Here is a 24,310-nt window from a genome sequence, read left to right on the forward strand (position 1 = left end):
ACAAGGATCATGAAAAGCAAACGTGCTGTATCAATTCAGAACATGGAGGCAGCCCGGACAGAACAGCTAAAGATGCCCAGGAAAGAGGACCTCCAGACTGTTACAGAACATAGCAACAGTGATGGGTTCAATGTGCTCCACACGAGGGGAGGATTTCAAGGGAGATTAATGCCAAAGTGTCTTTTATTAGAATAACTTTTAAAAATTGTAAACACTCACCATAATTTTTCATGATACCTCACATTTATCATTAACATTTCAACTTATTTTTGATAGAACCTATAGGGCTAAGACCCACAAAAGCCTCCACAGTAAAGAGGTTAGGCCCTGAGTAAAGATTTGCAAAGCTTTTTGAATTTAAATAGTTCTGCTGCTAACTACATGAACCTGAGCAAATTGCTTTAAATATGCTTTGCTTTGTTTTCCCCAAACAAAAGTAAGACTAATAATAGCACTCTCCTACTTATGAGAATACATGAGTTAATATTTATTAACAATTTAGAGCACTACAGATAGTAATGGATAGTTTTATCATTTTGATGAGATAAATATTTGAAGAGCCTGGATCTTAATGGTAGATCCACTTAATGAGTGGCATGGCAACAATATAGCAGTCAGGAATCCAAGTGTTCCAGTAATATTTGAGAATTTGGATTTTTGCTCAAAAATAACTCTAAAAAGTGATATATAGTTCAGTCTGAACTGAAAACATGTTTGCAGTTCATAAGCAAGCGTGTCTGATATTCACAGCTTCTCGACGTCTCCCTAGGTATGTGAGTATGTTGGACAGGATTTTGAATGGGGAGAATCGATCTACTTCTCCCTTGAAGAAAGTGGTTCTGTTCTTTGAAAATTTAATAGAAAGTGATAGTGCCTCTCCCCAGTATGAAAAGCACAATCACTGACGCTATGATAATGGGTACCATTGGTCCTTGGCTGTATTTGCAATAGGACAAGAAGGTGGATTAAGGGTAATTATAGCCCTTTTCTTTCTTTCCTTTTTTTTTTTTTGAGAGCAGGCTGAATTTAGAACAGTGAAGGAAAAACTATTCAAGACATCAAAAGTATTGGAAACAAGGTGGCCTTTAACAAAGGAAGTTTTACTTGGACCAGAAGAAATAATTCTACTCTTTGGCTTTTAGAAGATGTGACAGGTAATTGAAAGCCACATAAAACAGTTGGTGAGCATTATTTAACCTGCATTCTATGGAGAACCAGGAAACTGGGGGCTCTGATAAAGATGTCCTAATTGAGGGGCGTTCTGGAAGGTAGAACTGAGGCTCCATTGGGCAGCGATTCTGCCAAAGAAGGGCTGTGCTCATTGACATTACTTCTGGGCATCCAAATAAAATTGTATTTGAACTAAAAGTTTGATCACTTTCAAATGGTCAAGAAGCAATCTTTGGGGCACTTGTCAGTGTAGATGCGTCACAACAGCAATTTTCAAGCTGCATTAACAGAATCAGAGACAGCCTATCTTGGCAGATGCATTATCTTGTAAAGGGGAGCAAGGCCACTTAGTCCAATTCTTAGGATATAACAACTTGGGGTCTTCTACAAAGCCACAAGGAGGCAGACTCAGAATTAGTAAAAACATTAATTAATAAAAAGAGTTAATGGCTGGGGATTTAGCTCAGTGGTGCCGCCACCTGCCTTGTAAGGACAAGGTCCCGAGTTTGATCCCAGGTACCAAAGGGAAGAAAAAAAAAGAAAGAAAGAAAGAAAGAAAGAAAGAAAAAGTTAAACTTTAACACTACAACTTGTAAGAAAGTGGACATAAAATAGTTACCAAACCCTTAGGTAAATTCACAATCAGTTATTCATTACCACTGAGAAGATTACGAGGATAGCCTTTACTATTTAGTCTTACGTTTAACTGGGAGAGTGCCTTCCACAAATCACCTTTCGATTCAAATGTCAAAAACAAACTACCTGCTTATATCACCGATTTATTTTTACTATTGTGGCAACATGCAAGATCTTGTGTAATTTCTCTAATTTTCTGTTCAGATATTTAACTGCAATTAATTAAGAGTCATGGTCTGTGTAAGACCCATAGACATATGTTGAAGACGATGGACTTGCCAGTATTTTTGGATATAAAGAGATTTAGTATGGTTCAGTCTAACATTTTCTTTACTATGACCCTCCCAAGCTTGGAAGCAAACACACCTATGGATTATGTCTTCCCCTCCCAGTTAAGCAAAGGATCCCAGGCTTTTCCAGCGGCTTGGTAAGAGAGTGGTGGAAGAGGTCTGATTGAGCCCATTGGTTGAAAGTAAAGAGAAGTTGTCAAATGCTGTCTTCTCTTGCTCAGTACCTCTTGCCACGGCTTCTGAGCTTTCTCAAGGGCACAATCACACAGGGCTGAAGTTAGAGTAGTCCCAAACGCCCTTGCTTAGTCCTCTAACTACGTATTTGAGCTCTTCTACAGCCTCCTCTGTGACAGAATATCTAAACACAGAGTCTTATAAAACAAAATGTGACCCTGTCTTGTGGGAGAGAAAGCCAGGTGAAAAGGTCAGGGCTTATCAAGGCAGCCAGGAGGAGTCAGAGCTCCGATTGTTTTTAAAGGGCTCTTGTGGAAGCTATGCCCAAGCCCTTCAGAGGTGGGCTTACTTCCCAAGCAGGCATGGTTGACAGGAAGCCCCTCGGTGTGCTGCCTCAGAAGGGGGAAAGAAATGAAATGCACTGGCGACCAGTGCGGACATTTCTTCCGGAGGCTGCTCAACTCTCTCTCGTGGACCCCTTCAGTCTTCCTGCTGGTAAGGAGGCTGCTGAGAATCATTCAAGCCCGTTAAAGAAACCACTTAAAGCAAGTGTCTGAAACACAAACATCAGCACCGGTGCTTGAAATGCGGTAATAAAAATCACAAAGTCCTTACTTTTTCTCTCCTTTGTACCATTCGAAGGCCGGAGGCGGCACACCTGCACCTTCGCATCTTATCAGTCCACTGCGTCCGGGCGTCACAGTGCCAGATTTAATTTCCTGAATCGTAGGAGCAACTGGAAAAAAGAAACACACACAAAAATATATGTTATGTATACAAAACCCAGGCAGGTAAGGAAAAATAATCTTCCGCAGAAATAGAACATACATATATTTTCACTCCTTCTAAATTCAAAGCACTCTTACGTCTGATAGGTGAATGCACCACATTTCCGGTATTTTATGCTTCAAAGTACAAGACTAGTCATTTCTGGCTTCATTTTTCAACTTGGACAATAGAAGAATGTTCTCAGGGAGTGCAGAGTGAATACAATGCATTTCGGCCTTTCTCCCTATTGGGAAAATGGCACGACGAGGGGAACACTTCGTCAGTACCTCAGCCAGATTCCCACAACAGCTCCCCTCCACCACGAGGTCACCGGACGAGTTGTTGGGCTGGGTGCTTTATGTTCCTCATCTCCTTGCAGTCATGCTATAAACTAGGCAGCATCATCCTCATTTATAAATGCCAAGATGGAAGCTCAGAGAGGTGAAATAATTTGTCAAAGGTCACATGCTTACTTTAGTTGCAGAATTTGTATTTGAAGTCAGCCATGCTGGGTCAAAATAGGCTCTTCGGATATTCTGTTTCTCCTTGGGCTCTAGCAATGTAGCGATTTCGTTATGTGATTTCTCTCCCTGGATGTGATTGGCCTCCGTTTCCACAGATTCACTGCTTATTTGTGATGTTACTGTCTCCAAACCCTTCACTATTGCTCTAGCTGAAATGGCTTTCCTTTCTCTAAGTAGTTTATCTGAATCACTTATATCATATACTGTCTCCCTTGTACTGTCATTATTTATGAATATGCCGAGCCTCTTGTCAGCTCCCTGATGAGAGGGCAAGTGTCTGATTCACCTTTGCACATTCAGAGATCAAAGCACAGAGAGCGATGGTTGCAGAGCTTTTTCATAGCATGGCCCGTCCTTTATTCATCAATTGCTCATCGAGCCGTCAGTGTGTGTCAGGCGTTTCCGAAGGCACACAAAGGTCAAGCTCTTGGCACGATTGAGCTTACTTTCTAGAAGGGGGTGAAGCATGTGGAGATAGACTAAAGAGAAAAGAAGTCACAATCGGCCTAAATAAAATGTTAGGCGATGCCAAGGAATATGCCAAAGTTAAAACCGACAAAACCCCCTTACAACAGAAAACTTGGAAAAATGTGTGCAATAATAGAATGCAATTGTGTATAGAATAATCTGAATAGAGCTCCCCGGGGAGGAAGGATTCCTGAAGAGACCACACGTAGATGGGTGAGTGAGCGTTTCTGGAATCTAGAGATAGCCTTCCTGGAGGAAGAGAAACATGCAGCAGGGCCCAAGACTGAAGCAGTCCTGGATGGTTTGTGAAACAGTCAAGAGAAAAAAGGGAACACAGCTAGGGTTAGGGCTCTGGGGAGCAGCGAGGACTTTGAGGACCATGTTAAGGAACCGGTGAACCCCTACGGAAGACGAAAAACCTAACTTCTGTGATCCAAGGATCATTTTGGATTCTGAGCTAAAGAAAGATCTGGGGAAGGCCAGGATAGGAGAGGTGGGAGTAGGTGGGACTCTGAGCAAGCAGGTGGGCGGTTCTTACAGCATGGCAGCAGTGGAAGCAACAGCAAGCGATGGGTTTGGGGTCTATTACAGAGCTGAGCTCAATAAGATTTTTTGATGGAGAAATGAGATTGGAAAAAAGAGGACTCAAGGTGACTTTATTTGGTTTAAGTAACCTGGAAATTAGTTGGAATTCCCGTTTATGGAGAGGGGAGATGGTTTTGAGTGCGAATAGTCAGAGTTGTATATATGTGCTTTCTCATAAGTATTTCCTTTTCCACTGAGCTCTTGTGCATATTTAAATAAAACTATTGCAGGGAGTGTAATACACCTGGAATCTTGAAAATGCAAACAGGAGTTCACTCAGAAAAATGACCTGGGTAAATGAGTGTATGGGATATATCTGAAGTTTCTTTGAGAAGTAATGCAGAAGATCTATGTTTAATGTTTTTTACGATGTGTCATGATACAAAAACTGTCAATAATCTTACAACAGAGCATTACCTTTCCTTTTAAAAAATACCTTAGTAAATTCAACCTGTCCTGTTAAGGGTGATACTTCATTTTGAAATAATAGCATTGTGGTATTTCTCAATTTGTGGCATTTTTATTGATAGTAAAGATTCAATTTATACTTCTAGAAAAAATTCACAATCATGGTTTTATGAAAGTATTTGCTAAGAAGTTGGTGAGAAAAATGAAAAAAATGTTAGCAGATAAATATGCACACATATACATGTACAAACCCAGTTATACATATATATATATATATATTATATATATTAAATACATAAAAAATATATATATAATATATATAAACACAATTTAAGAAATTACTTAGTATTTTCAATGTTTTCTTAAGCAAATATTTAGTAGAAATCTGTAAATGATAGTATAGTCATCTATACATAAACCCTACCTATCTGTCCATTATGATGATGCAGTTTTGCTTTGAGAGACACAGGCAGGACTGTATTTTCACGAATGTCCCCACAGGCTTTCATAGCCCCAGCCTGTCTTCTTTCCTGATATGCAACTATTATTGAAGATGAAATCACCATATGCAACGGGGGTCTCACCGCAAGCATCTATTGATACCCTGGTTAGTTTAATTACTCTCTTGTTTGTCAAGGGGGCCATGACTTATTACAAACAAAAGCATGAAATCCGGAACATTGCCTGAAAATCCAGGAGTAATGAACTGAAATAAAAATCTAATTCATCATTAAAAGGCTTTTATCAGGTTAAAGCATGCATATGGCTCAGCGATAGGTGCTTTACTGCACATACTAGGGAAACGATCCTGCGATCTAGGAGTTTGTGGGTGCCTAGGAGAGACACTGTGTGTGGAAAGAGCCCCGCAGTGGCACAAGGAAACTGGCACAAGCAGTGAATCAATAATTAATAACAGCACGCCTAAGAAAATGTACTAAGAGCGCTTTGTGGAGTAGAGAGTTAAAGTGCTACGGGCCACAGGGTAATCAATGAAGAGAGGGGATTGTCACACAGATTTTATTTTGCGGTTAAAATTATAAACGTGAACTTAAAGGCTCCATTGATTTTTCTCAGGGACATGAAAATTTATATTACCTATTCATATTGCTGTGCAGCTTTTGGAAATGACTGAGGGTAAAAGGATTCACCCACTCATTTATTCTTCATTTCTTCATCAGTTCAACAAATATTTGTGTCAGAGACCACAATAATGAGAAAAACACTACTGATGGCTGCATAGAGCTCTTACAGACTGAGAAAACGCGGGTGGAAATAAAGCAGGGCACGGGAAAAGGGAAAGCACCGTGTGTGATTCTACGTGATGCAACCACAGGGCCCCTTACCCCTAAACTAATAATTGAGTAGAGAATTACATGAGGTGAGAAAAAGACTCGTGGAGCTATTTGGCGGCATTTTTATAAAAGAGGAAACAGGAAAGGTACAAGCCCAGAGTGGGGACGCTATCAGAGGTGGAAGCACGTTTAATAGGTGAGCGTTCAGCTTCTGTTTAAAGGACCTCAACAACGGTCATCATGGTTTGAGGAGAGTGAGAAGAATTCAGAAGAGCATGGGAGCTGGCATCGGGGGACCTGGTTTTGTAGTCTGTGCTGAGGACTTTGTTACTCTAAGAAGATGAGGATTTGGAGGTTTTGAGTGCCTGAGACATAATCGATTAGAATTATATCAGGATTCTTTGACCGTCCTGGGGAACGTAGTTAGGGCAGGAAATAGGCTGCCCTGCCAGAAGGCTGGGGTGGTGACTGTCAGTCTGATGAGAACCTCAGTGCCCACTCCTTTGACAAGGCAGGAATTAAGGAAACACAATAAACAAATCATTGGTCACATTGGACCAAAGTCAAATTCTTTAAGTTGATTGGAAGTGATTGAACATTTTCATTGAAATTTCAAGTTTTATTGTGTTCCGAACCCTAGTGTTTGTATAAATAAAAGGCTTCTAGGGCTAACCACAGAAATGCCCAATTTTACCCAATACATCCTTTTATATAAGGGTTCTTTTATATAAGGATTCTTGTTGTTAATGTGCATTTTATAAATCTCTTGTTGGACAGAGCCTTTAAAAAACCATGTGGTGATAGAATTCCAAAATGTTCTTTTGAGCTTTTTGTTGTCTTGATATTTCTGGGGACATGTTCGGAGTATATTGGACTCCTTTACTTTTAGATATCTAGGGTCTATGCCACTCCTGAGGATATATGATTTTATAAGATCTATGATCTTCAACATCTCTGATCTTAATCTTAGATCATCTCTGATTTGATCTTGAACAGTCATCTCTGGTGGGACCAGTTTTTAAGCACTCAGGAATTATCTGGTACTTGTGAATTTCATGTGAGGAGAATGCTTCAATTTTGGCATCACAAGGATATGGCCCTTTATTTGCCTGGGATAGGTGTCCCTAACAATTACAACTAGGTAAATTTCCAGCTGGAACTGTAGCAGTGAAAATTATAAGTCTACTTGGCCAAGTTGTTCAAAACAGTCATTTCACGTCAACATAGTCCATGTTGTAAGAAATTATAAATGTTGGGAAAATGAGTAAGTACTAAAATGTGAGAGATTTCTCCCAGAGCCTATTTCTTTAATCATGACGCTACCACCACAGCTCTGTGCCTCTCGATCTTGCGTTAGCAAGGTACCTGTTGTACAGGTACATGCATCTTCACATGTTTATGTTTCAGGCACTATTTCTATTGCCACGGAGGTAGATTTTGTTCTGCTCAGATGTAATCCTGCAATGACACTGAAGGAGCAAAGAACATAGCCCTTGAGTTGCTCACATTTATGAGCACAATGGCATCCTTTGCAGTAGACTGGAAAGTGTGCACCTGACATATAGGCACATCTGCCATGTGCCAAATTGTACGTGGCTGTGAGCTGCAGCAATTGCACAGTGAACAAAATCAGTTTCACAGCAATGTTATTAGAAAGATGGAGGTGAGAGCAGAAAACAGATGTTGGGGAAAGGGTCAACCAGGGGTATTTAACACCTGTATGATTACATGCTCAAAAAAGAGGAGTCTTCCCTTTTCATTTACTCAGTAGGATCTTCCCTTACATTGTTTAGCCAGTCATTTTGGGAGGAAGATAATGAAAGGTTTTTTTAATCCACAATTCCAGGTTCTGCAGGTGCAAGAAGCAAAGCTTCTGTTCTTGGCACTGGACAAACCTAAGAGAGATTCATTTGCTTAGTTACATGACAATAGCTACAAAGATCATCTTCCTTTTCTGCCACCCTCAATGGGTACTTTATATACAGTGTCTCATTATCATAAACTGAGAGAGTCCAAGGACTGCTTCAGCAGCCTTGCTAAGTCAAAGCAGTTGAAATAAAACTTTATAGATCCAATGGCAAAATAATTCCATCATCACCCTTACACCATGCACACAAGCTTAAATGTCACTTGATTTTTCGTACACGAGAAAGCCAAAATATAAATAAATTAAAGAGCAAAATACAAGATAATAGGCAACAGGGAGACAAATCTTTTGCAAAAGAGAAGAGGACAAAGAGGTGGAGTGAGAGAGAGGGAGAGGAGGGGAGAACGAAGGTGCATTACGTACACCTGCCAGCTCTCCACGATGAGTGCACTCATGGGGTATTGAAACACGTCCTCATAAACGAACACATTTTTAGAAGGAGAGAGAAAAAGGGTGGGCAGTGATGGAGGTACTATGTCAAATAAGTACCATACTAAAAATGTGTGCCCAAAGAGAAATGATAAATAGATTCCCTAGAGGAAGCAAACGATGAAGAATTTAATCCTACAAAGGCCACCGAGTGTGAAAATACTGTGGCAAGTGAGCACATTGACCTGGGTCCAGAACTGACAGGTTAAACTAAGGCAGTGATCATTGAGGAAACACTAGTTTCCACTACCTGCCAGAGAATACAGAACATAGAATGTGCTCATTGCATTGTTATTTTTTGTGTGTTTTATTATTTTATTTTCGTATCACTGGAGATCAGATCCAGGCCATCAGCACACTAGGCAAACTGTATCACCGAGCTCTACCCTCGTGCTTCTGTGCACTACTGATCCAGAAGAGGAGGATGGCAGCTGAAAGTGTTTTCCTTGACGAAGGGGATAAACTGAAGGTAGGAAATAATGACAGTCTTCCAGAGCTTGCTATGGATTTCACAGAAGCAGATCACAAGATCAACAGACTCTTTCTGAGAAGCAAATATGTCCTTGGTTTATGGATCAACTTTACTTTAAAGGAAGCTAAGAACTCTGTTACTGCTAAGCGAAAGAATAAGTAAGTAAATAAAAAGAATATATCTAATTGAATCTTAACAATTCAACTACAAAAATAAAGTTGAATGACGCTCTATGATTTAAGGACTTGTACACTGAATCAAACCTCTGGTCAGCATTCACAGGAATGAAAATATCCCAGTTTGTCATATACCTCCAGTTTCTCTCAGATGCTAAACACACTGTGGTGAAATAGTACCGTAAAAAACCCTCTACTTTGCAGTCGAACAAAAGTGGCTCTCCAACTTACCGAGTCACTTAAATCTTTTAAGTCCTAGTTTTCTCATCGGTATAATAAATAGTACCTACTTCATGGATTTCTGTGTGGACAACATAAAACAATTCATGAAATGTGCTTACCCTAGTGCTTTGCACTGAGTTAGTAGTCAATAAAAAACATTCCCTAAAATAGGACTTCTTCTTTTTTTCCCTCATTGAGTTTACTGGTACATTTTAGGTATACAGCACAGTTACATTCATCATTAGGATCTTGTACCTTTACATGACAGGTCTTGGTTCTCATTTTTTCCCCTTGTCCCTGCCCTCCCTTCTCGCCATTCTACCCTCCCCCTTTACAAACACTTTATTTCCATTTTCTCCTATTTTTTCTTTTCCCTTATTACCTTTCCCCTACCCTTCCCACTTTCCCTACACCTTTAGCCCTTTTCCTCCTATTTCACATGGTCAATTATCTCATTAGGATCTTATGTACTATTATAGTTTATTCATACCAGAGAAACTATTCGGTATTTATACATGTGTGACTTATTTATTTCACTCAGGAGTATATCCTCAATATGTATCCATTTCCCTATGAATGAATCTAATTTATCATTTTTTTGGGGGGGGGTTTTGAGACAGGGTCTCACTATGTAGTTGAGATTGACCTAGAACTCACTATGTAGCCCAGGCTGGTCTCGAACTCACAGTGATCCTCCTGCCTCAGCCTCCCAAGTGCTGGGATTACAGGTATGCGCCACCATATCTGGCTCTGATTTCTCATTCTTTATGACTGAGTAGCATTCCATTTTATAGAAAAACCACATCATTTTTATCCAGTTTCCAACTGATGGGCAAATGGGCTGTTTCCAAACAGCACTTTCCAAAGGACTATTATCTAGAATACATAAAGAACTCAAAACAATCAGCCCTCCAAATATAAAATAGGACTTATTATAAGAGGATAGAGTAGCACAGCCACCCTGTATGAAAAATCATGCAATCATTTACAATACAGATATAAAATAAAACTGATTTAAAAAAATTCATTGCTTTGGTATTATAAGCATGTCATGAATTAAATTAAGATTGGGACTCGTATAATACTTTTTATTCTCCTAGAATTCTGTCTGTATGGAATTTACTTTAGTAAACTTAACAAAAATATTTTCTGAATGGGAGATGTTCAGATACAGTGGGCTTTATCTTATTTTTTCTTGGAGAAAGACTATGAGGGTTAGATTTCATAATGTGACAGAACGTGAAAGTCTATCTAGCACAAAGGTAGCTTTTCCAGAAAGACATAGAATTGTACTGCTGCATCATTTTTTTCTGGCATACAAAAGATCATTGTATTGATTCAGTTAAGCCTATCATTTCATTTTTCACAAGAAAGACAACAATAAATGGAATTCTGCATGAAAACTTGACCTTAATGGTTTTATTAAACATTTAATATCTAATATTGCAGTGTACTAAGCTGTGATCTCTGATTTTTCTGTACTGCTAGAGCTTCAGATAAAAGTAAACTATTTGGTAAGAAATTTCACAAAGGTAAGATATATAACTGTATAGGAAACCTGCTTTAGTAGCACAGGTGAAAGCCCTATATTGGTCTCTTCCATTGTTCAAGAAAACAGCGGTCATTCGTTTGAGACTAAAAGATGAGACTCCTTTCCCAAGCTCCAATTTAATGCTATGTTAACAGCTGACTCTTGCAAAGGGTTAATACACTAAGCTCTTTCTAGCCATTTATATCATGGGATGGGTGCCGCCACACTGTGTCGATTATGAGGGTTCATCTGTTAGAGGCTACTGGGAAATGGTTGGATGGATGGATGGATAGATGGATAGATGGGTAGGTTATCTGTGACTCATGAAGATGGAGATGAAGGGCAATAAGGCAAGGAGGGCTACGTTATGAGTAAGTTTTTGATGCTTGGGCAGAATCCATTCATATCATGCCTTTGACAAGGGTCAGCACCAGTGAAATTACAGCTTGGAGTAGCTGTTCCTTCATCATCAGAAAGGTTCAGACCAGTGATGCATCCACTGTAAAATATGTGTGAGATTTATTGGGCCACCAGCTGTATCAATAGGAATTAAATGGTTCATTGTTTTCTTAGCTGTTCCCCAAACTTTCTTTCTTTAGACTTATTCATGATTTGATCTCTTCTCTGTTGTCAGTCATGCTGAAATTATAGCTGTGTGTGAGTGATTTGGATACACTGCACAAATCTGCGGAATCGTGAACTTGGGATTCTCTAGCGGCGTCTCTATTCTCAGCACGTACAGGCCAGCGACCGAAGTTATCTTCCGTACAGCTTCAAGAATCCTAGACCATTTCCATGCATTCTTGTCATCTTGAAGTTGTTGTTACACAAAAATTACTTTTCTGTGAATCCTTAATAAAGAAGTTAAAAGTTCAAATTCTTTCTTTAGATTTACCTTTAAAGCATGATATTATAATTGAGACTGTAATGTGAAAACGTTTCTAGTTGTAATATGTCAGGATATGTTGTCGGATCTTTTATAATGTTTATTGTTATGTTTTAAGTTATGTTACACTTTTAAAAACAAATGTGGATCTCACAAAATGTGAGTGACTTAGACACACACACACACACGCAAACACACACACAAACACACACACAAACACACACACGGATGATTCTTGCAGTCAATCTAAAAGCGAGAGCAACAATAGTATCTTTGAGTCCTCCCCTGATCCCTTTCTCCTTGCCTCAGGACCAGTTTCTGCAGTAGTCCTGATGGTAAATCTGAGGACGGAAGGGAATCTTGAGCTCATTTCTGTCCTCGTGTACTAAGCTCTGGGTCAGATTTCATCGCTGACTGAAGGGCTTATTATTTCTTCTAGTTACTGTGGCCCTCAACAGGTTTAAAATAGAACATTTAAAAAGTTGATTAAAATTCAGTTATTAAAATTGTTTAATTCTGAAACATGAATAATTCATATTGTTAACATATTCTAAAGAATTACTTTTGGAATGTCGTATCTTACAGGAAGTGGAAAGAAAGTTTTGAGTAGCTAGAAAGAAAAGGAAAAAATAAAGAACAAAAAAGAAGTATAGAATAGAAACACAGATGCAAACCATCCATTTTGCCTGGGCTGCCTTCCTCAAATGCAAAAGGATGATGGGAGAAGTCTAGCATGATTAAATACGTTACATGAACAAATATTTTCTGAAATTGCCAATACAGATTCCTCCTAGTAAAAAAATGAACATTAAAGCAAAACCACTCTTACAACTCCATTTATTCAGAAGTGGGAATCAGATGTATGTTCAAGCCTGCATCCTGGAGAAAGTTAGCATTGTATTTTTATGTGGTTCAAAGAGGAAATAAGAAGGCAACAGAACAGCTGTGTCCACAGACTCACCATGAGCTTATAAACAAGAACTACTACTAGTACTAATGATAATAATAAACAACGAGTGAGAAGTGATAGGAGCCTTAGAGGGGAAAGATGATTTTTCTTCTTAGTTGAAAAACATCATCTGGACACTTGCAATCATGGAGAAAGACATCTAAATCAGAGTAAACAAAGTAGTAAGTAGGAGTAAGAGAATGAGAAGACATAGCAGGAGAGATACTGCACCAACAAACAGTGCATCTCAAAGACATTTGAAAGATGTGGGAGGAGGAGGGGTGGCAGAAAACTGTAATTTTCAAAAATAATAATATGAGTTTATTTGGGATTTAAGAATATTTTACAAGGAGACAGTGATTAAATAAAAACATAGTATGAGAAAACTCTGCCTAACATCAAAAGTAATTTGACAACTGAAGAGCATGTCAAGAGAAGAAAAGTGACTGACAAAAAGGAAATTCCATCTCAGCAAGAGCAGCCGTGAATAAATAATTAGCAGAAGTATTGGCTCCTTCCTCCTCTTCTTAGAAATATCTATAAAATGGAGCTGATACCTTCCTTATAATTTCAGTCTCATTTAGTGCCTAAGCAACATCACTGTATCTTCAATATTTCCTTCTCCTACAAAACTTTGCACTCGCTGGACATTAATATTACCAATTCGTCAAGAGCCTTTCGAAGCATTTCCAAGCCTTGCAAGACTTCATAATGTTATGATTTGTGCCCTTAAAGTGGATCTGAACTTTGATCACTTCTACCACCCCTTAGCTATTATGCAAGTAAAACATTACCCTTTAAAAAGTTGTTTTTAATTGATGCAATAATTGCACATGCAGACTCGAAATGGCGTGATAGCTGGATACATGTACAGAATGAGAAACGATCCAATCAAGGTAATGACCATTTCCGTTACCTCAAGCATAAATCATTCTTCTGCTTGCATTCTTATTGTACTTTCCTTCCTGCCTTTGTCCTGACTCCCTCTACAGGTTGTCATGAACACGGCAGCCCAGTGTTTTCTGTTGAAATAAGTCAAATTCTCCATGCGGGCCAACACAGCCATGTTTCCTCCTTCATTGAGAATACAAGTAAAATTTATTACAGTGGTCTGGCCCTCCTGAAACGTTTGTAGCACACCTTCCATTCTGTTCATTAGCCATATTGGACTATGATATTGGCAGAACACATACCCCCAAAATTCCCTTTCATCAGAGCTTTTGTTTGACACTTCCTCAGTCTGGAATATTCATCTTTCAGATACCTGCATGCTTTGTTCATATCCCCAGTTCCTTCCAGTCTCTGCTCCAATTCTACCTTATTACAGAGAAATCCTTTGATCTCATCATGTATAAAAGAACAGTCATAAACACCTCACCCTACAACTTTCTTAATAACATTGTTCTCCAGACCAATAACCTCTCTGACATAGAATTTAAGGTGCAACACTTTGTCCACTAAGAGTCCTCTTCTCTCATTGCAATGCACAATCCACAAGGGAAGAGCATTTTGCTCAATGACAGATTTCATATTTCTATACCAGTATCTGAAACATATCATTCCCTCATTAAAAAATAAAATTATATTGCTTATATTTGGTACCGGAGATCTAACTCTAGTCCTTGTGCTTGTGGTGCAGGAGGCAGAACCACTAAGCTAAGTAAAATTATATTGCCAAAATAAAATTATATTGTTGTTCAATGAGTACCAGTTCTGAGATGCTGAAGTGAGAAGGATCATAAGTTTGAGCCCAGCCTGAGCAGCTTAGAGACTTAGCAAGATCTTGCTTCAAAATAAATTATAAAGGTTGGTGATGGAGCTCACTATGAAGGCTCTGAGTTCAATCCCTAGTACAGGACGCCACTCCTAAACACACACACACACACACACACACACACACACACAACAACAACCACACATCTGTGAATTTAAAAAAATGTTTCAGATTTTGATGTATGCCAAACAAGATGTTATAATGTCATTTCCTTTGCTGAGCAGAAATTTTCCAGAGGATTATCATTTGTGTGTTTAAAATTTCTAATATTGAGTGCTTCTAAAAGAGTAATGGACTGTCTGTTTATATCTCACCTTCACATTTTTGGTAAACTTTGCTGTATAATAATATTAGATGCTTTTTCATTTCTTTATACCTCCTTAGATGAATATTTATAATTAAACTGAATATTTTAATTACAGTAATGAAATGTAAATAGTTACAGATTTCATTTTTTTATATTATGCAGTATCAAATGTAGCACTATATAATGACATAAAACACTATATATTAGGTCAAAGATTTCTAGAAAAATACTTAAGCATGTTTTCAATGGCTCCCACAGTATAATTTGACCCATAGGAAGCCATCACCTCTAACCTTTAGGCTGATGTTATATTTTAGTCAGCTATAGCTGCAGTAGTTCTGTGTGGCGTGTAACTGTAGCATCCTAGTGCATGTATAATTGACATTGATTTCTCACTTATGTGTTTACTTTCTATCATATTTCCAGGGCCTGTCAGGTAAAGCAGCACATGGTCACATCTGCGTCAATGAAGCTGAGGTCTATGACTCTTCCTGCATTTGGAGGGAGAGGAATGTTTGTCCAGTAAGTGTGGAGATTATGACTTGTAGGTAGCAGTTTCCAAAATCACTCAGTCTTGCAGTCTGTCAGTGCTACGTGACCCAAGACTCTGAGAAGCGAGTGTCAGGAAGGGTCACTAAGGCCCCCGAGAACACGGATGACATCTTTCATGGGGACAGTCCCCCTTATCCACGCTGACCTCAGTGGGAAGAACTTAGAATTGGGGAGGTAACTTTTCCATTTCATATGTCATCTACTGACTCAGTATTTATTCTGAATTTTACAGTCTGTTCTTTCATTTATTCCCCCAGGATTAGTGGTTATAAGGCGATTAAAATGATTCCCCTCTTAGAGAAGCTCAAGGTTCTGACGGAATTAGGAACCTGTCGATTCTGTGTCACAATTTTCTGGCTTTCTGTATGTCCTACCCTAGAATGAAAAAAGATGGTAAATATCTAAAAAAGGTTTGTTGACCAAATTAACTTAGAATGAATGAATGCGTTATGTCTATAAAATGCTGCAGTTCTATATTCTAGTTATAATTTACCCCGTAGGCTTTTAAAACTCACAACATTCTGTTCCAATGACTTAGATTTTCTAAGGTAATTTCTCAAAGCATTTTAATGAATAAAATTTAGTAAAGATATAAAATAGAATGATTTCTATGTATTCATATTTCATCTATAATTTCATCTACTGTTAGAATTTATCTGAAAGAGTTATATATTCTAGACACATAGAACTTCATTTTTATCAAATAAACATATGTTTTTAAGGATATGTGCATTTAGTTTGACCAGAAATCTTCATTATTAATTAAAAGTGATAGGTATTAGGGTTCAAATAATCTATTCACATTGTCTATAAACTAGAATAGACAATTTACTGGACATGCTAAAAGCAATCTGTTTATAAAAGATGAAGAATGCATAGTTTCAGAATAATGTTAGGAGCAATATGTTTTGCTTTTGTTTTTATTGTGGTTAAGTCTTCAATGAATTCTCTGTCTGAATTTGACTTCATCGGCATTTAAAATGGGGAATTCATAGTGGTAGGAAAGTATGACTGTTTTGTAAAAAATGTAGTGGACTGGTCAAGATACCGCTGCCCATTGGGCTTGTTATCTCCTATCCCTTTCTAAGGAGTTTCATGGTGTGTTCCATGACGTAACGACCTGTGAGAGTCTTATGTTTCTCTCCCTGAAGTTATCCAAGGAGGTGGCATCATGTTAACCTCAAATGCTATGTTTTGATATGGTATGTGTGTGTGTGTGTGTGTGTGTGTGTGTGTGTATGTGTATGTCCTTCTGTTTCTTCCAAAATGGAAATAAATCTGTATTTGGCACCTGAACCAAATGTTTCCAGGACATTTTAAATGCATAATGCATAAAAACCAAAAATGGTAAAACAATACAAAAACTACTGGCATTCATTTAGCTATAGAAAATATGCAAAAGCACTAGGTAGAACAGGTTTTGTCTTTTAACATTTTAATGAGCTTTGGGACTTTCATGCATATTAGTTATGTTGCCCTAATTACTCATTATAATTCTAATGTGCATTTTATATTTAATTACAATGCTTATAAAGATTTGGTATGGACAGTAAATTATTATAACTAGCATGTGCATAATGGTTATGAACTGAATTTATTAACTTTTCCACCACCATTCAGTGTTGGTAACTTTCAATTTCACCTTGGTGATTAACCACATTGTCTGATTAAACAAATATTTGCATGGAATTAATTATAAAGGGCAAAAAGCACTCTCTACTTTTTGGTTTTCGCCAATTTTCATCAAATTTTATTTCCAGTTTCATTAGCTTATTCAATTAATGCATATTCTCACTTCAATTTAAGTGAAGATTGTTTTTCTTAATTGTATAAACTATCATAGGCTTGTTTAGACATTTCAAAAAAAGGCTAAACTCAGATGATTAGCCTGGCGTGGTGGCGCATGCCTGTAATCCCAGCTAGGGAGGCTGAGGCAGGAGGATCCTTGTAAGTTCGAGACCAGCTTGGGCTACATTGTGAGGTCCAGGTCAGTCTCAACTACATAGTGAGACCCTGTCTCAAAACACCCCCCCAAAATAAATAAATAAATAAATAATAAATAATAAATAAATAAATAAGATGATTAGATGTTTTCTGCTAGTGTGAGTCAAGCCAAGTAGTTTTCTGAGAGTTCAGCTTTTCATATCACAAATCAAGTAATATAAGTACTTTTTAACATAATTTTCACATTTGATAAATAAGAATAGTTGTTTTCTACCCATAAGAATTCTCTTCCAAATACATGAGGCATAATGTATTTTCATAAGTCTTTGATGTTAATTCTTTGCCAAGTCATTCCGATTAAGCGCGCGCGTGCACGCGCACACACACACACACACACACACACACAGACACACACACACACACACACACACACACACACAGGGCCCTACATTAACTTTCCATCCTCATGTTTACTATGGGCTTCTACATCTAGTGGCCAGTCAAAACAGAGAAATTGATAGTTAGGATGGTGATAAGATTTTCTTACAGAATTTCACAAAAAAATAATACTAACTAGAATTTAAACTTGGACTGAAAGTGTGTCTTTATCAGATAAGGTCTGGTTTTTGGACTTCAGATAGTCACATTTCTGACCATGCTAATATTCATTCTCATTGAACAAAAGAGCACATAAAATACAAAGAACAAACATGAATTAACAAGGAGAGTTATTTGAAAAATTCATACCATAGGCATCCACATTGTGTAGCTGTGAGAAGCTTTGTATTAAGGAGTGATTTGATTGGAAATATCGGCTTATGCCCAGTTATTCGTTTGGGACACTGGGCAGATACATCAACATTTTAAAAAATTTAATTCTTACCTCTGTAAAACAGGGGTGACAAAAATCACCCTCAGAGACATGTGGCAAGTATATGAGAGAATGCATATATATAAAAAAAGTGTGCTAGGAAGGATAGTGCAAAGAAGAGACTTTAAAATGCATGGTGATTAAAAGGAGTGTTTACCTTCTGGTGGAGCACTGTACATTTCTAAGGCTCACCTTCTTCCAGTCCTTCATCATGATCCATCCACTGCTCAGTGGATACTGACTGTGTCTACCTACAACTACACTTGTGTAGTATGCAGTGATATTTGTGAACTGTATAATACAAATTCATGTAGATGAGATAATTGATAATGTGAAATAGGAAGAAAAGGGCTAAAGGTGTTGGGAAAGTGGGAAGGGTAGGGGAAAGGTAATAAGGGAAAAGAAAAAATATGAGAAAATGAAAAAATGGAAATAAAATGTTTGTAAATGGGAGGGGAGGAGGGGGTGAAGGGAGGGCAAGGACAAGGGGAAAAATGAGAACCAAGACCTGTCATGTAAAGGTACAGGATCCCAGTGATGAATGTAACTGTACTGTATACCTAAAATGTACCAATAAACTCAATGAGGAAAAAATAAATAAATAAAAAATATCCAAGTGCACACGCACACGCACACACACGCACACACACACAACCATGTTTCATTAAATTTCCTTAATGTAACATCAGTTGGTCGCTCTGGATATCAGCGTTTCACGTACCATTCCATTGTTTAGTGTGTACTTCGATTCCCGCTTCACTTGCATGCTGTATGGCAAAAATCATTTATAGACTTTAACATTAATTTTTACATGATATGAGTCAATGCTGTTGACCTTTTATGGCAGTATTATTAATGATAAACTTTATATACTACTATTTTATATGCTATTACAAAATTATATAGAGAAAAATTTATGTTCATATTAATATAGCATACTGCTAGTATAGCACCATCATTAATAATTATTCTGTGATCTCCTTAAGTGCATTATAATCCTGAAGGTAGTGTTTGTTTCTTAGTTATCATTTTATTCTGGAAATTAACAAGTATTTATTATTTATCGCTGTCAGTTACTAAGGAATAGCCTTTATAGCTGGAACTATGCCTTGAACATAATACAGGTTTGTCACGTGAGTGAACAGATGAATGAATTATGGTTCTTCAACTATCCAGTCTGTTGACTTATGGGAAAGCTTTCCCAAGATGACTTTTTTCTTCCATAGCCTTTTTATAGGTGAGTGAAAATAATGAAGTAGTAAGTGTACATCCTATCGATCCAATCAGTATTTCCATGACAAGATTCTCCCGATATTTATTTAATTTCATGAAATGGTGAATGAAATATATTTTGGGGAGTAAATATACCTGCATGCAACGTTTTTTTTTTTTTTTTTGGTGCCGGGGATCAAGGTCAGGTCCTTGTGCTTGCGAGGCAGGCGGCAGAACCACTGAGCTAAGTCCACAGCCCTGCATGCAGCTTTTAAAGGGCTTCTAATGAGATTTAATTCTATAACCTGAAGCCGAGATCGTTATAGTAATGTAATTCACAGTGATACTCAAAGCAGTTTCTTGTGAAACCACTTCTTTACCACCCATGAATTTGATCTAACAGTCCTAGCCTCCATCATGAGCAGCCCACTTTCATATCTAGGGGGCATCTTCCCTCTCCCTAGCGGTCCCTCTTCTCAGCAAATGCCACAGGAATTACTTTTTGTCTCCTTGCTAATTACATAATAAAGTCCCTAGGCAGTCGTAGATTTGATGTTTACAATTCTTCACTTTCACTGAATGATTTCAAAGTTCCGTTAATTGCTCAGCTGACAATTTTTCTGTAACCAGAAGTTTCAGTCTTTTGTGACTGTACTTTAGGGAGGGTAGATAAGAGAAGTTTGACTCTAAAAAGAGCAAAATCACTTCCGTTCACTTCAGAAGTCAAGGGCTAAACTATGACAGTTAAACTATGTGACGGCTTCAGTAGGAATAGCATGTCCTGGAGGAAGGGATTATCTGAATGTGAGAATTGGAAAGAAATGTTTATCTGCGTGGATAGGTAAGGCTATAGGAGGAATTTGCATTTAACATTTTTGCTCGGAACTTTGTGGGGCCAATTATCGTTTTATACGCCTTGAACTGGGATTAACTCCACTAAGATCCTTTGGCTTCTCTCTACCCTCTTGCTAACTCTTACACCCAAAGAAAAACGAGTGGTTGATGTGCGTGAATGCAGGGGACAAAGTGGCCGTTTACAGCTGACCCCTCCCCTCTCCTCTCTTGGGTAGCTGGCTGCCACAATGACACAGCGCTCTGTACAGCCACGGTGATTTGAGCAGTGGGGCTCCTAGGGATACCTGTGCATTCCCAGTATGTCTGTGGCTAGAAGCCAAGTTCACATTCAGAGGGTGTTGCAATCTTGCCAGGAGACACGTAGACAAGAAGCAGGATTTCCGCCGCAAATTAAGCATCCAGAAGAAAAGGTCTAGGAGAAACCAGGATGTTTCCAACTTGAAGGTACGGGTCATTTTTACAATGGCATAGTTGACTTTGAACTGCTTTGACCAAAAATGCAGCTTTAGGTCTTAGATGTGGGCCATATGAGATCTTCAAGGACACTGTTTTAGGAGAATGACTGCTGGTGGACAGCAATATAAAAAGTCTTGTTTTACAGGATTGGTCTATGCAAGCTGGAAGGCCATGCCTGACCTTAAACAAAGAACAGGTGGACCCAGTAGGTACCTCAGAAAATAATCCAGGAGGACTGTGGCCAAACACAGGCAGTGCCAGGGGGCTTGGGAAGGCACAAGTCAGGCTGGCTCTGAAATGCAGGCTGCTGAGTCCTGACGTCGCAGACCACCGGCACAGTGCCCTGGCAGTGAAGATGAAGTAGAATCTTGCATGGTTTTGCTACCAAATCTTCAGGATGGAAGGCTGGATTCATTTCATACCAAAGGTACTGAGATTCCAAACAGGGAGAAACTGGTACCTCAGCTGCCACAATTGCTTGTTCTCTGTCATGCTTTGGACGGTTTTTGTTTATGAGAGAGGGAACTCAAAGGCTAACCTTGGAGACCAAGGCTTTTCTTCATGTTCTTGAGTCACTCCAAACTATTGTGACCTGACATTAGGTCTGTACTTATTAATTACACAGTCTGAGAAGATGGTCTTTGATTGCTGAAATCTAAATTGTGGCTGCATTCATAATGAGGTTTTAAATTTTATCAATGAATGAAAAGAATGAGGACCCTCATTATGAAGAGACCTGCTACCCCTTTGGCGGAAGTAGAGAAACAATTCAATGATACTGCCGCAAATTTAAAGATTTAAAAATCAGATTAATGGGCCTGGAAGGCCCGTGGAATTAGGATGGTTCAAGAAGTCAGGAAAGAAAATACTTATTTTAGTCCCCCAACTGGGGAACAATGGATGATTAAAAATAAAAAATAAGAATGCTGAATGATTAAAGGGTAGAAGAGGGAAGTAGTCTCATAAAAAATAGATGAAATCTTAGTGCTTAGCCCAGACAGATATTAATGGTACTATGTGATATTAAAAGCCAGAAGACAATGATATTTAGGAGAAAAAAATGCTTGGTTTCCCTTACTCCTAATCAAAATATCAAAAAAGAAAAGGGATACTAGTTTTCACTTTCTTGGAACAAAACAAACACTCTCCCCCACCCCCGAAAAATACACAGAGAAAAACAAAACAGTTGTGGTGCAGGCTGGATCTAATTTTGGAGGAGAGCCAGCGTAGGATGGAACAGTCAGGAACTTTGCAGCAATCAGGGTTGAGGTACAGGCGAAAGTTACAGTGACAGAGACACAAGATGAGAAAGGGTTTCAGAGAATTATTTAAGAGGCAGAATGGATAAGGCTGGTGATGAATCGGATTTAGGGGAGTGGAAGATGGAGATGTCAAAAATTACTCCTGGGCTCCTGGCTCACAGGATTGAATGGATCGTCATGCAGGCCAGGGTAGGACACTGCCAGTGACGGAAGAAGATTCTGGGAAGCCCAAGTTAGTGTGGAAACAGAAAGTTGGGGACATGGAAGAGAAGAGTCAATGTTAGAGGAACAGATGTTTAAAGACTGGTAGGGCCCAGAGGACATGGCCAGTGCGGTGTAGAAATGTTTTGGTCACTTGTGCAAAAGCATCAACTGATCTGGCAGGTAAGGACTAAGGTTTCAGGACGGAGAGAGCACTTTTTAAAAATGCCTGTTTTTTTTGTCCTGAATACTTAAGAATGCTTCATATTATCTAAATCATGCTACTCATGTGGGATCTTGAGCACCAGTGAATAATTTAGTTCTTGTCCTGGAAGAAACACTGATTCTTAAGAGTCAGGGAATATTTTTGAAAGAAAGGAAGACAAGCAAATACTCTCAAAGCTAAATTAAATGAAAGATGGAAATAACTGGAATTTTAAAAGTGATCTTTACCTTTCTCTTGTACTTATAATGTTCTGTATTATATAGCTAGAGGTGATTTTTTCATACATTTTAAATGTTTCTTGAGTAGCAATCCCACTCCTTACAATGGTAATGTTATATTAGATCCAGATATAGCAAAATATTTTTTAATTATAGTACAATAAATACAGAGAAAGAAATTGTGTTGGTTTGTAAAAAAAAAGGTAAATGGAGTAAAAAAAATCCAAGAAACTTTAAGAAAGTCACTTTCTACTTATTACTTTCAGGAAAATTCATAATGAGATTCTTGGGTAAGTATTTCATATATCCCTAGTCTTTATTAAATAATTTCATTTTAACATCTTTTAGCTCTTTTTAATTATTAACATGGTGGAAATGTATGTAAATGTATGTAAAATCTTCCTGTAAGCTTTAACACAAGGATCTGTTCCTGTAGTCTGAGTTATTCAGGAGACTGAGACAGGAAAACATGAGTTCCAGGCCATTCAGGGTAGCAAATCAAGACCCCCATTTCAAACGATTCCCTATGAAGATCCAAGAACAGTTACAAGTATTATTTAGCCTGTTGCTGAAGGGAACAATAGAACTCTCAGCAGCAAGCCAGATACATTTCTTGTGGTTGCTATAAAAGACTCCACTGAATAAAATCTGGTTATAAAAATACTTTTGCAAATTAAAAAAGACAAATAATACATATACTACTTCACAATAGTACAAACATTCCATAAAACTGAATCCAAATATACTCTCAAATGTAGGAAATATTATCTGGTGATGTCTCCTGGACAATACCTGTTAGAATTTGAGAGAATTTTATGGAATCTGGTCTCCAAATAGAGCTTGCCTTTGATGATAATGATTCATTTTTACTTCCTATCAATCCATCAACTCCTCAACCCATGAAGAACTTTGCACTATGAATAATTCTAAGCTCTCAGCCTGGCATGTGGTGTTTGCCTGTCATCCCAGCACTTGGCAGGCTGAGGCAGGAAGATCACTGTGAGTTCCAGGCCACTGTCAGCTACATAGCGAGTTCAAGGCCAGATTTGACTACATAGAAAGATCCTGTCTCTAAAACAAAACAAAACAAAACAAAACAAAAACAAAGACAAACTCTTCCAAGCTTTTGTAGGTTTTGCTTATGCTATAAAATTCTATTTACCATGGCCTCTTAACATACATTTCCACCATTTTAATAATATATATATTAAAGAAGGAGACATTTATTGTGTGAATTTCATGATGCAAAGTACAAAAAGAGACTTTTTTCTCCTGTTTTATTTAATATGAAAGGTAGGAAAAACTGGAGTTTAACATCTCCCAGGATCATGTGGATCTAATACCATAATGTATAAATATAAACATGTAGCACTGACTAAAACTATTATGATCTACTTTCCTGAGAATACATCCACTATTCCAGATATGTGAGGGCATCGTTACACATTGTCAGATTTTATGTTCATTTGAAACAATTATTCATTAAGTAATTTGTATGTCTTAAAACTTTGGAGTATTTAGAAGT

The 24,310-nt window shown here is 38.1% G+C and overlaps 1 protein-coding gene across 1 annotated transcript in view; it reads right to left on the minus strand.

Annotated features, from left to right (window-relative positions):
* The window catches only part of Negr1 (neuronal growth regulator 1), a 761,458-nt gene that overhangs the window by 181,328 nt on the left and 555,820 nt on the right, over positions 1-24,310 (minus strand). Inside the window, exon 5 of the mRNA XM_010605125.1 lies at positions 2,886-3,006. Within this exon, the coding sequence (XP_010603427.1) occupies positions 2,886-3,006 (121 nt within the window). The remainder of the gene's footprint in view (positions 1-2,885; positions 3,007-24,310) is intronic.

The sequence above is a fragment of the Fukomys damarensis genome, unplaced genomic scaffold, assembly GCF_012274545.1.
Source record: "Fukomys damarensis isolate Sample0158 unplaced genomic scaffold, DMR_v1.0_HiC HiC_scaffold_33, whole genome shotgun sequence".
NCBI lineage: Eukaryota > Metazoa > Chordata > Mammalia > Rodentia > Bathyergidae > Fukomys > Fukomys damarensis.